At 42.4% G+C, this 20,198-nt stretch overlaps 1 protein-coding gene across 1 annotated transcript in view; it reads left to right on the top strand.

The window, feature by feature from the left end:
• The window catches only part of DARS1 (aspartyl-tRNA synthetase 1), a 205,618-nt gene that overhangs the window by 102,681 nt on the left and 82,739 nt on the right, over positions 1-20,198 (top strand). Inside the window, exon 7 of the mRNA XM_082260094.1 lies at positions 19,167-19,269. Coding sequence (XP_082116220.1) covers positions 19,167-19,269 — 103 coding nt within the window. The remainder of the gene's footprint in view (positions 1-19,166; positions 19,270-20,198) is intronic.

Below are 20,198 nucleotides of genomic sequence, written 5' to 3'. Positions count from 1 at the left end.
GATGGCAGACTCCTAGCCTGAAAACTATATGAAGGTTTAGTTCCACTTTAAATAAAAGCAGTACTCATTGCAGTTATCCTTCACAGTTCTATAGTGTGTGTTGGTGGGGTCTGACCTTGCAGGTATACAGGAATATTGATCTGAATTTAGAATTAGTAGGCACACGTGACACTTTCAGCAGGTGTTTGATATCACCAGTGTCCAGTTACGCAGAATAATGTCTTCGGCTTCAGTGTCCAGAAACATAAAGACGGTGACAGTGCTTTTTCTGGCATTGTTTAGTTTTCTTCCATTTCCTCAGTTTCTTTATGAGGAAGAGCCAGTAATAGATGTTTAGTCTCCAGACGCTCGCAGAGGTCTATGTTAAGGAAGGTAGATGTCACATTTATTTAGACATGAAAATGAGTGACTCACCAAAACAAAGTTTTATTTATCAGTCTGGATGCGCGTGATGTCACAGTGTGAGCCACAAACCACAACTGACCCCTAACTGAGTCCATGAAAAAAAGTCAAAGTAAGGAATGTATTATTTCACATTATATCTTTGTAGTCAAATTATTGGTACCCCTCCACTTTTTCCCCACGGAATGAAGATTTGCCATGAAAAAAGTTCAAACTAGCCAAGTAAATGGCATCCACCATTCTCTATTCTTTAGTCCATAGAGCAGTTACTTTGTTGTTGCTTCAAAATTTGAAGTGATTCTAGCATAGGGAGAAAACTGTTCCGTCTCAGTTTGCTCAAGACCTTGCTCAAACCTCAGTGATGGCGAACCTTGGCACCCCAAATGTTTTGAAACTAAATTTCCCATGATGCTCAACTACATTGAAGAATGTATGAGTATCATGGGAAATGTAGTTCCAAAACATCTGGAGTGCCAAGGTTCGCTATCACTGGGATACCTGGCACTCAATGAAGTTGGACAAGAAGCGGTTTACCCTTAACTGCGTAGGGGTTTTCTTTACTGTTAGATCCTTAAAGATGTGGAACTCCCTTCTACAATTGGTGCTGCCAGGGGAAAGTGTTGACAATTTCAAAAAGCTTTTAGATGGGAATCTTAGTGTAACCAATATACAGGGATATGGAAATTGTTAGAGAAATAAACATGCACACTCACCCACGCAGGTTGAACTGAGTGGACTGATGTCTTTATTCAACCATACTAGCTATGTAACTAAACTGACTTTAGGTCACTGCACACTTGCCTCCCTTTTTTATTTTTTGCCTGTTGTTTTCTGGCCCCACTGCCACTCTTGTCTAGGCAAGGATGGTGTATCCGTTCTTCCAAAGCGTCTTTATCCCATCACATGTCCCAGGAGGCTGCTGTGGGGAGAGTTGGTGTTCGCAATCGTGGGTCAGCTGCCTGAACCCGGAATAGGCAGCAGGCCCATGATCAATGAAGAGGACCATAATGGCTGTGTAGGACCCAGCCTTTAAAACCTGAACAGTGGACCACAGCAGGACAACACTGGATCAACTGGTTAGGTGAGTATGTGAATCAGTAATAACCAAAGTAATCATTCACATTCCGTAATAATAGTGAAAAACATTGGGATAGAAAAAGGCATATGCTTAGGCAGGCGGTGAGCATATGACTATACAGAGGGCTGGGATAGCCCAGGACTGTGGGTCCATATAATTGGGATAGATGTGCGTATAGGCCCTATTTACCTGCCTGAAGTACCCTTCAGTCTGAGGAGAGGTCAACTCTGCTGTCATTTAGGACAAGTTTGGGGATATACCTCCTACAAACTACACAGAAAAAGGTCCCTTGAGCCTGGCTTAAGCTTTTGCAATATAAACACTAGATTGATTGGATCTGGGGGTGAACGCACATATGGATGAAGAAACCAGGAAGAGGATACTTACTTGCTGAGGGGTGACTATACCCCAAGATGCTCAAGTGGAGCCATCTGTAGCAGCTTTGACCTTGATGACACAGTTGGGACCCAATATATCGGATTTTATGCAAGAGATTTTTCTTTGATGCCTATATAGATTATGTATGGTGAATACGGAGGTATTATCTTCCGAACAGCTTATGCATCGCTACAGCCCTGTCGCTTAACACAAGTCACTGCTCAAAAAGGAAACATCGGTCTGTTATGGTCTCTCAGGCCCTGAGGAAGCCTTAAGCGAAACGCGTCGGCTTGCTGGGGACCTACCGTGACCGAATTCAGCTTGAGACCCATCATCCACCTACACAGGCTTTGTTTTTCGCTCTAATCCCTTGTGGGATATGTTTCTATACAAACAGTGACATTAGAAGTTGATGTTAACAATTGTGTATGTTATTTTGTTGCTATCATACATGCATGGTAATCCATGCTTGTTTTTTACTTGCTATATCAATAAAATGTATTTTTGATTTTACAATTGGTTTTGGTTCTGATCCTTCTACTCCCACTGGCCCGCAAAGCCCCGCCTTTTTCTATCCCAATGTTTTTCACTAATCTTCAACAGGGGTAAGGGCCTATCTTACACGGCAATTTTTTGTCTACAAATCCGTAATAATAGTAAGAAGCCTAAAGTTATGAACACTCCTGTTCTTTTATTATTTCTTACTATATAAAGGGATAAAGTCGTAAATTTTGGGATAGCTTACATTTATTATATTTATTTCTTTCCTATACACGCAGCATTTGTGATGCATAGGACAGGCTATTAAAATGAATGGAAGGCCTTATGAATAAAGCACAACAACGCGCGATCAATAATGTATATTTTGAAAAATCTGCGCTATGGTGTACCTGCCCAGTTGCAGCATATATGTATATATGCCCAGTAGTATATGCACCACGTTGCCAGAAGATGAGAAGTAAACGGTTATGTAAAAGAAGCACAGCAAAGCCGAGTAGTCTTGGGTACAATACTTCTGGAACGCCATGCGTTCCAAAGATTGGAAGTAAGCGGAAGTGACGCTCTACGCGTTTCGTCGATGTGATGTCATCAGAAATGCACGATGCCTGATGTCTAGCTACAGTAGTGTGAATGGAGGCTTAATCTGCTGCAATTCTCCTTCCTTACAAACACCCTTCTTGTGTTAGTAATGGGTTAAATGTTGGAAAACACTGACAGTGTTTACAGTTTTGATGGCTCTGATTGGTTCACAATGATCACCAGGTACAGAGCCACTCTGCTTAGCTCTGTACATTGTGGCTGTCGATCACAGCCATTCACAGGGAACTGGCCACCTGTGTGTGTTTTTTTTTTCTGCAGCACAGTCTATAAACAAACAGTTCTCTAGAATTTAGCATTCACCTCCCCCCTTTTTTTTTTTTTCTTTTACAATATGGCGGTGTAGAGGTGGTTAAAGTGAATGTGACAAGCTGAATACACCATTGTGGAAGGCAAAATAAAAATGGAATTGTTGTCGAGATGATTTGGGAGGATATGAAAGTTCTCATGAATGTGTCACTTGTAGGACTTGAAATAGATTTTCTGATATATTTCACTTCTGAAATGACAGAACGGCAAGGAATTGTCATAAACAAGTCACAATAAAGACACATTTCTGAGAATAGCTGATATGATATAGTGTGACTCTCAAGGTCAGAGGCGTTAAATGTGGGATTTCCCTTTACCGTCTTAGTATGCTACATGCCTGGACATACTTTAGTGAAATTTCTGCTTCTAAAACAGTCATTTTTAATGAATTTTCTCTTGGCACCATTTTTATCATGTTTTTTGCTCTCACAAAACAATCTGTTTAATTAACTTGAAAAATTGAACATATATAGGTAAAGGAAATTAAAGTGGAGCTGTCAGTAGCCTTAGAAGCCTACATGAAAAAAAGCCTGACGGGTCACAATATACAACGCAGTAATATGTTAAATACATTTTGTCATGGAAAAACAGTCCTGTGACTTTGCCTAGGCTGGGATATCAGTCTGTTGCAGGCAGGAGGAAGCATTTCTTCAGTCTCCGGTCCCCCAGTGATTAGACTGCCACATTGCACTAGGTTGCAATATGAGAGGCTGCACAGGGGCTGATATGTTTAAAAGGAGAAGTATAGGCTTCCAAAAAAAAAAACACACCTACTGACCTCCATGTCCCACGTAGGGTCTAAGAATGACAACTGAGTGGTCACATGGCTGTCGATTACTCAGTTCTCAGTCTGATTTGAGAAGAAAGCAGTGGTTGTCAGTCACCACTCTCTGCTTTGCCGCACCAATGCTCACTGGAGCACCGGGTAGAGGACGGCATGGCTGGATCCGGCCTCTCAGCCGCACACTGAAAGGTGGAGTCATCTGTCCATCAGGCAATGGGGTGGATCCCAACAATATTGTCAGGAACCTTCCAGAGCATAGCGTGGCCTGCCCTGTCAATAGCCCCTTATCAGCTAACTCTGGGTCACAAGAGTACAAATGTAATCGTACTCCTGTGACCCACAAGCGAAGAATGACCTAAAAAGCTTTGGCCATACTTCTTTTTAAGATTTGTAAACACAGCAAAGAACGGCACCGGTACCACAAAGAAGGGCATTAGCTGGATTCCTGCCCAGGTTTTGGGATGCTTCAAAAGTTAGATGCTTGCTCCCGGCATTACAAAAGCGCGAGTGCTCACGCTTCCATATTCCAAACCTGTGCATGTGCAGTTTGCTGACTCTCTGCTGCTTATAAGGTAGAGAAAGCACATTGCGCATGCACGGGTTTGGAACATCATGCTGGGAGCGAGCTTCCCAGAGCTGATCACTTTAGTGGGGGTTTCTGTGGCAGGCTTTGGGAATATTTGTCATGGCCTACCGGTAAATCATTATAGAGCAGAACATTTTTCAAAACACAGGGGCCCCTAAGTAGCATTTGGGTATTTTAGTGAAAAGGTGAACTTCCCATTTAAAGTCCAATAAAAACGATGTATCTTGTTCTCAGGAACCTTACATATTCCCTAATAGCTGGTATCAATCTACCCTTATTGTCAAGTAAAAAAAAAAAAAGTTTCTATAACTTTTTAGTTATAAATAAGGCAGGCCCACAGCACATCTTTTAGCTTTTATTCCTTCTTAAGCACATTCAGGCAATCAGAGAGGTTGATTTACTAAAACTGGAGAGTGCAAAATCTGGTGCAGCTCTGCATGGAAACCAATCAGCTTCTAGGTTTTTTTTACGTAGTTATAGTAGGTGAGGTTGAATAAAGACAATAGTCCATCCAGTTCAACCTGTGTAGGTGCATGTGGACGTTTTCATTTCTCATACCCCTGAATGTTTCGATCCTTGAGATGTATGTCCAAGTAGCCATACTCCCCGCAGTTACCACCATTTGTGGCAGGGAATTCCACAGTCTAGTAGCCCTTACAGTACAGAACCCCCTGCATAGCCTGAGTTTAAATCTCTTCTCCTCTAAACGCATTGAATGTCCTCATGCATTCCTTGCGACTGAATAGTTTTTTTTCTGTGCTCTGATCACCGTTGAGGTATTGGTAAATCGCTATCATGTCCCCTCTCACGCGTCTCTTCTCCAGGGAGATTAAATCTAGTGCTTCTAAACGCTCTTCTTAATTAAGGTCCTCTAATTCCCCTAATAAGTTTTGTTGCCCTTCTCTGTACTCTCTCCAGCTCCAATACATCCCTTCTGAGGACTGGTGACCAGAACTGTACAGAATACTCCAGATGTGGTCAGACCAGAGTTGTATAAAGTACTCAAAACCCATACTTGAGTAAAAGTACAAGTGCTGGATCAAAAAGTGACTTGAGTAGAAGTGGAAGTGCTCAATCAAAAAGTGACTTGAGTAGAAGTACTAAAGTATTCAACATTTTTTGTACTTAAGTATTGCAAGTAGTTTTTTTAAAAATTTTGCTACTCAAGTACTGAAAGTAAAAGTACCAGTAGTTTTGAAAAACAAAATTGCTACTCAAGTACTGAAAGTAAAAGTACAAGTACTGTGTTATGTAGTTATTAAAGAAAGAAGTCAAAAGTTTGAACATCATATTGTTTTTTATTATTTCAAATGCAGCTTTTATTTATACATACAGTAACATTTATTTCCGTATGCGCTGATAATACACATGTTTTGAGCTTCATGAAACCTGCCATCTACTGTTCTGGCAGTGGTAATTTTTATAATTGTAACGAGTAACTAAGCAGCACAAAAAAAAAAATATCGGAGTAGAAGTATTGAAATCATCGAAAAAATGTAGTGAAGTAAAAGTGGAAGTAGGAGAAAAAAAATCTACTCTAGGAAAGTACAGATACCGCCTTTCGGTACTTAAGTACAGTAGTGAAGTATTTCTACTTAGTTACTATACATCTCTGGGTCACACCAGTGTTTTATAAAGTGGTAGGATTATAGTTTTATCTCTGGAATACATCCCCTTCCTTATGCATGCCAAACTTACTGTAATTGAACAAGCTGAAGTTAGAAGCTGATCGGCTTCCATGAAGAGTTTCACCAGATTTTGCACACTCCAGTTTTAGTGAATTAACCCCTGAACATGCACGTTTATAGAAAGATCTTCATTTGCAAAGATCTTTTAGTGTTCCTTATGTCTGACTGTTCTCTGACAGCTGTGGCTTGATTAAAGTGGAACTCCAGGAAAAGTAATAACCCCCCTTGCATTGGGACTGCCCCACACTTCAAGGCTTAGGTGCTCATTTAGACCTAGAGACAGGAAAAGTAGGTTTACCTACTCGATCCTCCACTCCCCTGACCGATGGAACTACCTTATGCTTCAGAGTTGGACTGTTACTTAGAGGTCGCCTCCCTATGGGAGGCGACCTGTGAGGCGACCAGGTCGCCTCACAGGTCGCCTCAGTGTGAACCGGGGCTTACAATCGCTTTAACTGAACAAGCTGAAGTTAGAAGCGAATTGGCTACCATGCACAGCTGCACCAGATTTTGCACTCTCCAGTTTTAGAAAATCAACCACTATGTGCTCTCAGATCTATTGCATTGCAATGGGCCCTGCATCAGTCTTGATGACATCAGGGGCATCTGACTACTAGAGGATAGGGGTGAAGAGGCTGCAGGAACCGGTCTTGCTGAGTGGAGGAGCCTGCAGGGGCAGAGGATCAGGTAGGTAAAACGGCTTTTTCCATGTTCCCCAAGATGGGAACTAACATTTAACCCTTGAAGTGCAGAGGCTCCGATTTTTTACTTTCCTCCCGGAGTTTAGCTTTAAGCCTAATTGGAAAATTCTGTAAATCTAATGGTTTTGTTATCACTCATTCTTTGTTCTTGCCGCTCTTTAAACATCTGTAAAGAATTGATTTCAGCGACAAAACAAGAGCCTATTAACACGTTATACCTGATTTGTCAAGCAGATTGCCTCATTAATCCTTGGCTAATGATGCTGCTGACACTGTACCTGACAAAGAGGCCAGTGAAAGCATTTTCACCCTCAGGCTGTGAAATAGTGGAACACCCAGAGAACGCGTATTCTCCTACACATTGAGTGATGTCCTTATATCATTCCTGCTGAGTATTCAGCACACTGTGCTCCAGTGTCCCCCCCCCCCCCCCCCTCCTCACACACCTCTTTCTACAGAATGTCTCTTTTATGAGGAGGACAGGACAACTAATTGCTTGGGCTCTTTGATCAGTTGCGTGCTGGATCTTCTGGCTTACTAATTAGCATGGGCATTTGTAGCCCAGTTAATTTCCCTCGCAGTCAAAAGCTTGTGATCTTCTTCATTCATTGAAAATAGTGGTGTTCTCTAGGCACTGGTCCCTGTACTGTAATGGAGGGCAGTAAAGAAATGTAGGCACCGACAACAGTAGTTTGAATGTAGAGGAGGAGCTTTGCATTGTCTTTTTCCATAGACGTCACATTAGCGAACGGTCAGACATTCGTCCCAACACATGTTGGAAACATGGAAACATTTGGGCATGGTTCCCTAACCAGTACAATTACTTTGTCCCCTAGCATGATCAATGTGGTCAGAGGCTGCTCCATAAACATTAGATCACCTGATGCAGCCAATAAAGACATGGTTAACCTAAAATTGTCAGTAGAGTTCTATGTCCAAGCAAGTCCTGTAGTGAGATATACAGCCTTCCTAAAATATAATGCTTGAGTACACGAACCCTTGCCCTGATCTTCTTCCTTTGTTAGCGGCACAGTTATGTAGACAATCTGCTTCCCTTCCCAGCAGCCTTTCTCAAACCTTTTACCCCAGAAGAACCCATAAAATAATTTTCGTTTTAATAGTTTTTATTAAGTTTTCCAATATAACAAACCGTACAAAAATGTCACGTTCACATGAACCACAGAGAGGTTGTGCATAATAAGTGATAAAGCATACAACACAGTTCGGACTCAGTGTATACCAGGGACCCTCAAACTACGGCCCTCCAGCTGTTACGGAACTACACATCCCATGGGGCATTGTAAAACTCTGACATTCACAGACAGGCCTAGGCATGATGGGAATTGTAGTTCCTGAACAACCGGAGGGCCATAGTTTGAAGACCCCTGGTGTATACCCTTCCCCTTGCTAAGGTGGTCACCGAAGCAACCCGCGCCCAGCCAACCAGGACACCCAGGCAGGGCCGGAGAGGCAAGGCCACAAGCCCAGCCACCCCACTGGGAACAACACTGTGGCCAGACCTGCACCGCCCCCCCCCCCCCCAGGCGCCTGGGGCACCGGTCCCCCCGGCGAGCCACCCTCCCAACAATATAAGCATTATGGGTATACTGAGGATTCTTAACAACCATACTCTGGTAAATTCTAGTCCATAGATGGTAAGGGGAAACAATTATCATATAACTTCAAGACTATCAACAGGACAGTCTGTAACAAAGCCTCATAACTGTCTATTTGTCATCATTCCCAATTTTCATCAGAGAACTGAAGGAATAACCCCTCAGTCATTCCGGGTACTTATGTGACCAAGGTTCCCAGTGTTGGGAAAATTTCAGGCAGCTATCTCTTGAGTTGGCAAAGAACTTTTCATAGGAATAGTATGTATTAACCCTATTTATAACCTCAGAGATTGTGGGCGTGAGGGTAGTCCTCCACGCTGCGGTGACAGTTAGCCTGGCAGCCGTCAGTATGTGAGTTACCAAGCAACGGAATTTCGGGGGGATTTTATGTATACCCAAGTTCAGGAGAGCGAGGTCTGGGGACCAAAAAATAATTTTCAGGTCTCTGGGAACCCCTGCTTTAAACCTGCTGATTGAAGGTCAGTGGAAAAATTGGCCCTTACAATGGTATTCAGTGGCAATAATTCTGTCTTTACAGTGGTGATCAGAATACTTTGACTGCTAAAAAGATCATTGGTGTCACGCAGCTGGGTCTAGCATTGGCCCCTAGAACTTATGCAGGCACCATCAAATGGGAGGTCAATCAATCTACAGCTCAAGGAACCCCTATCAAGCCTCTAGAGCAGCCTTTCTTGAACTTTTTAACATGAGGGACCCTTGAAATAATGTTTTGACTTCAGGGAACCCCTGCTAATAATTGCTGCATTTACAGCTGACAGTACATTTGTGTTTTGGTCAGTAGAAGGAATCCCCGCTTACACTTGTGGTCATTGGAAAGAATCCCCTCTTTACAGATAGCTAAAATGATGTCAGTGGTTATTCATCTGAGAGACAGAAATTGCTTATTGCTCATATACTCTTAGCAACCTCTGGAGGAACCCTAGGGGTCCACTGAACCCTGGTTGAGAAACCCTGCTGTAGAGGAACCCTATTGTTTCGTAGAATCTTGATTGAGAATGGCTGTCTTGGAGGTTAGCGATAGTGACTACTGTGTGTAAAACTGGCCATACGCTGTTAGATTTTTTTTGTTCAATTTGCAGCCAACCTTTCATAAGAAATATCCATGTTGGTAAACCCCAGATGGTCAAATTCCCTTCCTGGGCTACTGTATCCTGATGGCTACCAATTGCGGCTGTCAGAATACTTAAACATTGGCTGCATCTGATTGGAGGCAGCTGCTGTTCGCCTAAAAAATTTCTAAGCAGGCTTATTTTGCAAAACTCAACTGAATGATTGACTTTTGTCAAACAAAGCAGAGCTGGCAGGTCGACCCAGTGAGTGAATTGTGTCTGGTTCATCAGGACCCAGCTGAAATTAATGTTCTCTATGACCAGTTTAATAGGAGACAAGGGTTTCTGAAGACCAATAGGGCCCCTTTTCCTTAGGGAGGTCTAGTAGACATGAAAAGCAGGTCCTTGAGCTTGAATAGGAGGCAAATCAGATTAGACCCCCAGGGAAGACCCTAGGTTACTTAAATGAGAGCATCATTTGCACAGCTTAATGGCCATTGGTGTTCCATGCAGAGAGGAGTGTGGCACAGGCAGTTGTCACTGGCATCCACTTATTGGAACAAGGGAAAACTGTTTTCTGTCCTAAAACTATTCTGATATTCTCCAAAGCCAATCAAATCTAAGCGCTCACTCCAATGCTAAATAGTGTTTCTAGCGGTGCTGCTCTCCTTGAGCTGGGAAACTTCAAATTATGCAAGAGCAATAAAGGAGGGTGCAAGCTCCTAGTGCATTACCTTCAACACCATTTTCAATTTCTTAACCACTTAAGCCCCGGAAGATTTTACCCCCTTCCTGACCAGGGCCTATTTTGCGATTCGGCACTGCGTGACTTTAACGGACAATTGCGCGGTCGTGCGACGCTGTACCCAAATTAAATTGACGTCCTTTTTTCCCCACAAACAGAGCTTTCTTTTGGTGGTATTTGATCCCCTGTGCGATGTTTTGATCATGCGCTATAAACAAAAAAAGAGCGTAAATTTTGCAAAAATAACTATTTTTCACATTTTTTTTTATATGAAATTCCCCCCCAAAAAAATGTAAAAATCTAAATTTTTTAACATTTTAGGCCAATTTATTTTCTGCTACATATGTTTGGTAAAAAAAAATCGCAAAAAGCATTTTGATTGGTTTGCGCAAAAGTTATTGCGTTTACTAACTAAGGGAAAGATTTTTGTCATTTTTATTGTTTTTTTTAACGAGTTATGGCAATCTGCGTTGTTTTTTTTTTTTGCGGGACTGCGACATTGCGGCGAACAGATCAGACCCTTGACTGACATTTTTGACACTTTTGGGGGTACCAGTGACATTACTACAGTAATCAGTGCTATACATATGCACTGTTACTGTAAAAATGACACTGGGATGGAAGGGGTTAACTTTATTGGAGAGGGAGGGGTTAAGTGTGTCCCTAGGGGCGTGTTTCTTACTGTCATTGGATGTGGCTTTGTGTGTAACAGCACAGATCAACGGTCCTACATAGCAGGACCGATTGGTCAGTGCTTTTACACAGGGGAGAATGACAGACGGCTTTGTTTACATTAGCCACCTGCCTTTCTCCCTCTCCAGCCGACGATCGCGAGTGACCGGCGGACATCGGTCTGCCGGTCACACGCGCCGGCTTCTTCGGGTAAGAGCGGGGGGCGGGAGCGCGCGCCACCTATTCGCTCCCAGGCTAGTGACGTACCGGTACGTCACTTTGCCTGGGAGGGGCTGACCGCCGCTGTATATAGTCGGGCGGCGGTCGGTTTAAAATGCCAAAAACATACTCGCAAACATGTTAAGAATATAAGCATATCTGATCACAACTTCAGCATCGGGGATAACCAAATCACAGTAGTTGGAAATCTGACGCATTTCGGGAGACAAGCCCCCTTCTTCAGAGGAGCTTGTCTCCCAAAATGCATCAGATTTCCAACTACTGTGATTTGGTTATCCCCGATGCTGAAGTTGTGATCAGATATGCTTGTAATCTTCTCATGTTTGTGAGTAAGTTTTTGGCTTTTTTAATAAATTGAAAATAGTGTTGAAGGTAATGCACTTGGTGTTTGCACCCTCCTTCGTTTCTTTTTAATATTTCTGATATTTTGCTACACCATTTTGTGTTTGGCTGGTGGACATTTATCTCATGTTGCCGTTAGTCCAAATTAATAAAATTAGTCATCCTTTACCTATAGGTAGCTTTAACATGTGCAATGTATAAGTGGACTTTTAAGTTCCACTTTAAATTAGACCTATCATTGTGGTAAAGGTACTAGACAAGCTGTAGCACTGCCATGCTGGGACATGCATACTGAAAGCTAGAATCCAGGCAAGTCGCTAAATTCATTCATAGATAGAGTGCATATAAGGGAGCTATTTTACCTGCCCAAAGATTGGTATTTCTATGCATCCAATAATAAGATTTACACAGCTCTGCCACAGCATATTCCTTCCCGTCGAGGCAGGAGAACTAATATTTTTGTTATTGCTGATAAGTAACCCTTAGGGCTCTTTCACACGGGCGGTCCGATCAGATCCGCCTGTCAGTTTTTTAGGCGGATCTGATCGGATGCCCCATTCAGCCCTATGGAGCAGCGGATGTCAGCGGTGACACCGGCTGCCATCCGCATCCGATCCTGTCCGTGAAATCCGGACGGATGGAAACCCTATTTTCCATCCGTCCTGGGGATGGGATCGGATGAGAGCGGACAGGCGGTCCGCTCTCATCCGATTCCCCATAGAGAGCAGCGGGGGCTGTGACACCTCCCTCCCTGCACTGCAAGCGGAGACGGAGCTGTCATCCGCCGGCTCAGCGGGGATCGCGGATCGATCCCCGCTGAGCAGCACAGATCCGCCTACGGAGGCGGACCGTGTGAAAGAGCCCTTAAAGCGGTTGTAAACCCGATAAAAAAAAAAATAAAAAAAAAAAACCTGCAAGACAAAGACATAATGAGCTAGTATGCATTGCATACTAGCCCATTATGTTTAACTTACCTTAAAACGAAGCCCCGACACGGACCCCCGGACATTGATGCGGGCGCTGCCATGATCCCTTGTCGTCTCTTCCGGGTTCGGCGGCTCCGGCGCGCTGATTGGCCGGAAGAGACGGCTCCAGCGCGCTGATTGGCCGGAGCCGCGATGACGTCACTCCCGCGCATGCGCGCGGGAGTGATTTTTCCGGCAAGCTCCCGGCAACTTAATTGAAGGTCCCCCCCGGACCTTCAGAGCGCATGCGCCGCTCGCGCGAGTGGCTGCATGAACTGTAAATATCTCCTAAACCGTGCCGGTTTAGGAGATATTATTTGTACCTACAGGTAAGCCTTATTATAGGCTTACCTGTAGGTAAAAGTGTCAAAAAGCGGGATACTACCGCTTTAAGGTGTTACCAAACCCAGGAGCCTGCAGTCACTATAGCTGGTCTCTCACAGTACACAGAACATGGAAATGCAATTATTTTAGTAAATATAAACTGCGAAATACCTTTTCTCATCAGCAGTTAAAGCAGTCTTGTGACTTCCCTCAGTGTCTAGCCAAGCATTGGTTAAAGCTTGTAGAAGTTTTCTGACTGTAGGACCCCGGACACTCTGTCTGGACAGTACTGATCTCATGCACTCTCCCAAGAAAAAAAAAAAAAAAACCTCTCTTGCAATACACACCAAACTGAGCATGTGCAGCCTGACTCCATAGACTCTGTGTTATTAGGAAATGATCAGGGGTCAGTGGAAGGAGGGAAGGATCAGTGAAGACAGGATCAAACAGCCTTTTTACACAATGCGGAGGATGAACCCTTTAGGTTCCACAGTGAGTATAACAAGCATGCTTTACTGCATATACACACTGATTTTACTGTTGTGGGTTTAGTAACACTTTAACCACTTAAGGACCGCCCGCCGCAGTTATACTGCGCCAGGCTGGCCCTCCTGCGCAAACCGCTGTAGGTATACATCGGTCACGCGCCTGCAGCTAGGGGGCGAGCGCACGCCACCGGCGGCACACTCCCGTCATCACTTAGCTGCAGGGACTCTGATGCACGTGACTCTGATTGCCGCCTGACACCCGCGATCGCTCCCCGCTGAGAGAGGACGACGGTCAGCTGTTAACACAGCTGACCGTTCTTCTCCCTGGAATGATCCTTCTATATAGGAACACAGGTCTCTGTGATCATTTCACAAGCCAGGCCCCCATACAGTTAGAAACACGCCCCTAGGAACACATTTAACCCTTTGATTGCCCCTTGGTTAACCCCTTCCCTGCCAGTGTCATTTTCACAGTAACAGTGCATATTTTTAGCACTGATTACTGTAGTAATGTCACTGGTACCCCCAAAAGTGTAAAAAATGTCAGTTAGGGGTCCGATCTGTCCGCCGCAATGTCACAGTCCCGCAAAAAATCGCAGATCACCGCCATTACTAGTAAAAAAAAAAAAGACATAACTCTTTCCTGCAGTTAGTAACTATTGCGCAAACCAATCAAAATACGCTTATTGGGATTTTTTTTTTTTTTTTTTACCAAAAATATGTAGCAGACAACAAATTGGCCTAAAATTTTAAAATAGTTTGATTTTTAATTTTTTTGGGGGGTGGGGGGGGGGGGGGGGAATGTTATATAGCACAATGTGAAAATTGTTTTTTTTTTTTTCCAGAATTGTCGCTCTATTATTTTTAGCGCAAAAAATAAAAATTGCAGAGGTGATCAAATACCACCATAAGAAAGCTCTATTTGTGAGAAAAAAAGGCATAAATTTTATTTAGATACAGCATCGCACGACCGCGCAATTGCCTGTTAAAATAACGCAGTACCGAATCGCAAAAAATGGCCTGGTCATTAAGGGGGCGAATCCTTCCGGTCCAGAAGTGGTTAAGCTGACCATGCACTATACAATTTTCTTATTCAATTTTCTTTAGATTTACCTTCAACTACTTCATATTATATGGTTTTGGTAAATCTAAAGGAAAGTTGTACAAGAAAATTGTATAATGTATGGCCAGCCTTTGAGGTCTTATCCCTGATGAGCTCATCTATCTGGCACTCTGTTCTCTTCTTCTATAAGCATGCCCCTAGTCCGCACATGAACTAATTTGTTCCTTTTGCTGCTTCCCCTCTCTCCCAGCCTGAGTGCTCCTGTATAGGGGATTGCAAGAAGTTGTTACATTTCGCTACTGACATTTAAAGCAAATATATTTAATGACATATTAATAAATACAGAGCTGCATTTATTGTATATGTGGGTGGAGTTTAGCTTTGAAGTGTAAAAACAACTTGCATTTTCTATTTCTCAATTTTAGAAGCTGCTTGACAAAATTACAACAAGTATTAGGAAAGCGTGTCAAGCAATTCTGTGGTTAGATAATGAAGCTTTTGTTACACAAAGAATAGAAAGTTAACCGTAAATGATAGCTGATGTGTATTGTAATTTTAGGTGTACTATTCTGGATTCTTTATAATCTATGCAAAAATATCTTGCGTATTTATAATTAGTATAGGATGCAGCATGATATAGGTCAGAAATTCCATATTCTCACCAGATCTCCTCCCTGTAGCATCAAAGGCAGACTAAACATATCCAGGAAAGATGGCACCAAAATAGGCTCATTAGCCAAGGCAAACAAACCAAGGAAAAAACAGCGGAGATAACGATCTGCCAGTAGACAAGAGGTCATATCCTGGTTCAGACTAGTTAACTGCTCGTCTCTAATAATTGCATGCAATTGGAGCATGGTCAACAACCAGAAAGTAAAAGTTTCACTAATTAATAGAATGATTGCTGAATGAAAGACATTTCATGGAAGCTTTGATCTATACATACATACATACACATACACATATATATATATATATATATATATATATATATATATATATATATATATATATATACATATATATATATATATAAACTGTGCTGAATTGTACTGGAGGTCTTTAGTTGCCGGGGTTTAGAATATTGCAGGTATTTCTAAATATCGTATATGCTGGCGTATAAGACAACTTTTTAACCTTAAAAACATTCCCCAAAAAACAGGGGGGGGGTCATCTTATACATGGAGTATAAAAATGTGAGGACTACTTTACATAGTTTGGGCCAAGCTGGCCCAAAACGAGCGTTCCTAATCTCTCAGCCCGCTGGATGTGCTGTAATACGGTATGTACCGTAGCTTCGGATACATACAGTATACAGCACTGAGCCAATCATGGTAAGCAATGTATTCTATTATTGAATACAAAGCCTGCTTGGATTGGCAGAGTTTGAGGGGCGGCTGATGTTACAATATCTGATTCAGCCAATCCGAGCTGGCTTTGAATTTATTATTAGAATACCTCGCTTGCCGTGATTGGCTCAGCGTGGTATACTGTAGCCGAAGCTACGAAACATACAGTATTACAGCACATCCAACGGGATGAGAGATTAGAAAGCTGTGCAGGGATGACGCGCCTGCGCCGGAACTGACGAGCGGGACCAGTGCAGGGCATTCTGGGACCGAAGAGGACACGCAGGCTTCATTTGCCTACACCTGAGATGGCAGCGCTGGATAAGAAATTTTCAAGGTAAGTATTTCTTAGATAAACGGGTCACAAATTTCTCTCTGTTGTAGCCTGCTTTTGCGCCTTTGTTATAGGGTTGGGGGGTACTGCGCTTCTGGGAGATATTACTGGCCGGTTAAACAGTGAAATACATAAATAAATAAATATGTAAGTGTGCTGTAAGGCCCCGTTCACACTGGGGCGATCCGACTTGGGGGGGCGACCCCTGAGGTCGCGGTGCGAGCAGCGCGCCGCGACCTCGGAGCGGCCGCCACGGACTTCATAACATTGAAGTCTATGGCGGTCGCCTGCGGGTTGCCCCAAAGAAGCTCCGGACCCTTTTACTAAGTCGGAGCGACTTGTGTCGCTCCTATTAGAACGGGCCCGCAGCTTCCCTATGGAAGGCGACCTGTGAGTGTGAACGGGGACTAAAACACAGTGCTTAAATGTGAAACTCAAGTCCCTTAAAGGTGAGGGCGCATAAACAATCTCAATAAGTATATAAAGTGCTATAGTGAGTCTGTGAATAAATAAATATATATACACATAACGGAAATAATGCTTTTATCTCCAAATAAATCCTTCAAATATAAAGTGCATTAATATGTTTCCTATTAGACCCTAAATTAAATTGATGGAAATTATCTTAAAATTATATGACAGGTAAAGTGCAGTGCTTGAATACATATATTTGTGTAAAAAACAGTCTATTCTAAAGTGCCAAAGGTGATTCAGTAGGTTCTTTCCAGTGAAAAAGTATTCTTATATATCCGAGTAATACAATTTTCATAGAGTGGTGACCCTCCACCTAGACACCATGTGGAAAGAGTGTGGGGTGTTTCTTCATTCCTATGCACCCCTCTAGGTGTGCTAGCCGCTCACCTCTATGCCTCAGAACATGCGCCTTATTCAAATATCCAGAACTCCTCTCCACTCCTGTTCTGACTCTGAATGGATGATGGTTTTCAGATAGCCCCAATGGATCAGCCTTACATATATCCCAATGGCCAGCGGATCTCAAAATACAAAGGGCTCACAATAGTGCAATATTGTTGTGAATATTTAGCTTTATTTCAAAAGATGCAGTTAAAAACACTCACATTAGAGAAGAAAACAATGCGCCTTGGGTTGGGTGAGGGAGAATCGCGGTCCTCCCTTCCGCATACGTCACTTCCGGTATAGCGTCCCTACGCGTTACGCCACTTCTGCTCACGTGGCTTCTTCAGGGGATTGCTAATTTGCTTGATAAATGTCCCTCAGTATGTAGACTATTACAGATTGAAACCTTTGAATCCAGAATTTTCTATATGCAAGGTTGCTACTAAAACATGAATACCGTTTCATATCACATTTCAGTCTTGTCGTTTTCCCAGTGCAGGTCCTCCAGCCCCTAACTGCCATAATGGTGCTACATGCCTGGCCTTTTTGGTGACCTGTTATAAGAGAAAAAAAAGGGGGGCTTGAGCTAACAACTCCCAAATATCACAACACAAAAGGGTGAAAAATGTCCAATCATTGCATAGATTGGAGTGGAACATAGATTGAGTTGAGGGATCAAACATGTCACATAGATATTTCTACAGGTGTCAAGTAAATATCATCTGTAGAATAACGCATATTAATAAAAGTAAGTACAGTAAAACCTTGGATTGTGAGCATAATTCGTTCCGGAAGCATGCTTGTAATCCAAAGCACTCTTATATCAAAGCAAGTTTCCCCATAAGAAATAATGGAAACTCAGATGATTCGTTCCACAAGTCCTTCAGTTTATAGTCTATATAAAAAGATTATAGCAATGTGATAGTTTGTGTAACCATAAAATGTCCATCCACAATATGCAGCCTTCCCAAGGGGATTAGAAGCAAAATCTAGCAGAGCTACAGAATATAAGAGAGATGAGAGGCGCCTCTAAGTGTAGCAATATGGTTACATTTAATGAAGGTTCAACATTTAGCAACTCGCATGGTTGATGATTAAAACAGGCACATCTAAGTATGCAGGCATCCGGGGTAAAGCTGTCCACATAGATCATCTTCTGAACCACCGACTCTCACCACTGTCGGTCTGCAATCGTGTCCGGGAAGAATAACCTGCAGTAGAGCGATCTGAAAGTGAGGCTTTGAATCACTCGTGCAGCGGGGAAGGGATGATGAAGATGGCTGTGCAGAGGATGGTCTATATGGACAGCTTTACCCCAGATGCCTGCATACTTAGATGTGCCTGTATTAATCATCAACCATGTGAGTTGCTAAATATTGAACCTTCATTAAATGTAACCATATTGCTACACTTTAGAGGATCCTCTCTTTTTTTATACATGATGCTACTTGTATATCAAGACATCGCTTGTATATCAAGTCAAAATTTATTTAAAAAATTTGCTTGTCTTGCAAAGCGCTCTCAAACCAAGTTACTCTCAAACCAAGGTTTTACTGTACCTACATTTGATTGGGTATCAGCCTATTGTAACCACCTGTATGGTGACTCCAGTCTCTGAAAGGGATGGGGATAAGTAAGGAGCCAATGAAGTATTCTGAATACACATGTACTGACATAGGGAAAGTGGAGAGATAACATCATTCGTGTTCTTCTGATCCTTCACTATCATAGCCGGGGATCAGGGAGGACACCAAGCTGTATCTTCTGCAGCTGAGAAAAACAGGTAACAGACCTGGCTATGCTGTTTAGCATTACAGTGTAAATATCAGGAGTGTATGAACAGAAATCCAGGTATGATACTCAATTGTGTATTTGTAGTTTGTCTGGGGTTCAGCTTGCAAACAATATTGGGAAATGTGTATGACTCATGGTATCTGTTTATCTTCAAACTGCTAAAGCTGTTCATTGGATAAAAGTTTTATTTTGTTACAACTATAATGGATGTTTTTTTTTCTGGTTATTTCTTTATTTTTTTAATTTGTTCTGAATATTAATTATCATGTACTTGTATTACAGCATCACTAAGGAAAGTATTGTGGATGTGGAGGGATTTGTGCGAAAAGTTGACCAGAAGATTGAGAGCTGCACTCAGCAAGACGTGGAGCTCCATGTTGAGAGAGTAAGTGCAGCTCATTTGTGCAACTGCCAGCTGCTAACTTTCCATAAAGCTGGTCATACATGGATTAAAATGAATGAATAATATTGCTGCGCCAAGTAAATAAATTAATCCTTGTGCACATTATTTTCCTTATTTATTAAGGGCGTGCGCTGATTATTTTTATTATAATACTGTCACTATTTTTGCACATATTATTAGCAGCACCCATCGATGTATTTAATTATTTTGAGACCCGAGTGGTCAAATTAGAAGACATCTTCTCAGAAGATAAAAATCGAGGAAAAAATGAGGATTTAAGTGACTTTTTTAAGAAATTAGGTTACTTAATGGACAAAAAGATAAGAGCCTGGTGGGACATAGTATCCCTAGAACAATATATTGCAAATGACTTAGTGCCTAGGAGGCTCAGATGGGATATCCCTCCGAGCGATGGGATAATAGGAGATGAAGCTATGAATGACTGGTTTCTGTTTTTTAATAGCAAGGGGGTTGAATTATTAAGATTCCTGCTAAAGAGGAAAACAGATGGATTTATTCACTTGGCGCAGCAATATTATTCATTTAGTTATCACAGGTGTTTTTGTGTTTGGCACTGATTGTTTGCAGCCTTGTGCACATTATTGTTTTCCTTATTTATTAAGGGCTTGCGCTGATTATTATAATACGGATTAAAATGAGGCCAGTTATGTTGGGATCGGCTGAATTTCAATCCATGTATGGGTACTCTGGTTTCTCAGAACTCAATCTACCAATGGGACTTCTGTATAACCAGCCTGTCGGGTAAATTCCACTTGATGAGCACTGCCAGCTGTAGCCGGTAGTTCTGATCAATGAATTCTAATGGTAGGAAAGTCTTCCCTCTGGAACACAATATCTAAGTGGGAGTGTCTCCCCTATCCATCTTGAATATGTGGATGGGGAATCGGGTC

The sequence above is a fragment of the Pelophylax lessonae genome, assembly GCF_965119305.1.
Source record: "Pelophylax lessonae genome assembly, chromosome: 6".
Taxonomy (NCBI): Eukaryota; Metazoa; Chordata; class Amphibia; order Anura; family Ranidae; genus Pelophylax; species Pelophylax lessonae.
The sequence above is the reverse complement of the archived record's forward strand: the minus strand, read 5'-3'. Positions and strand labels throughout refer to the sequence as shown.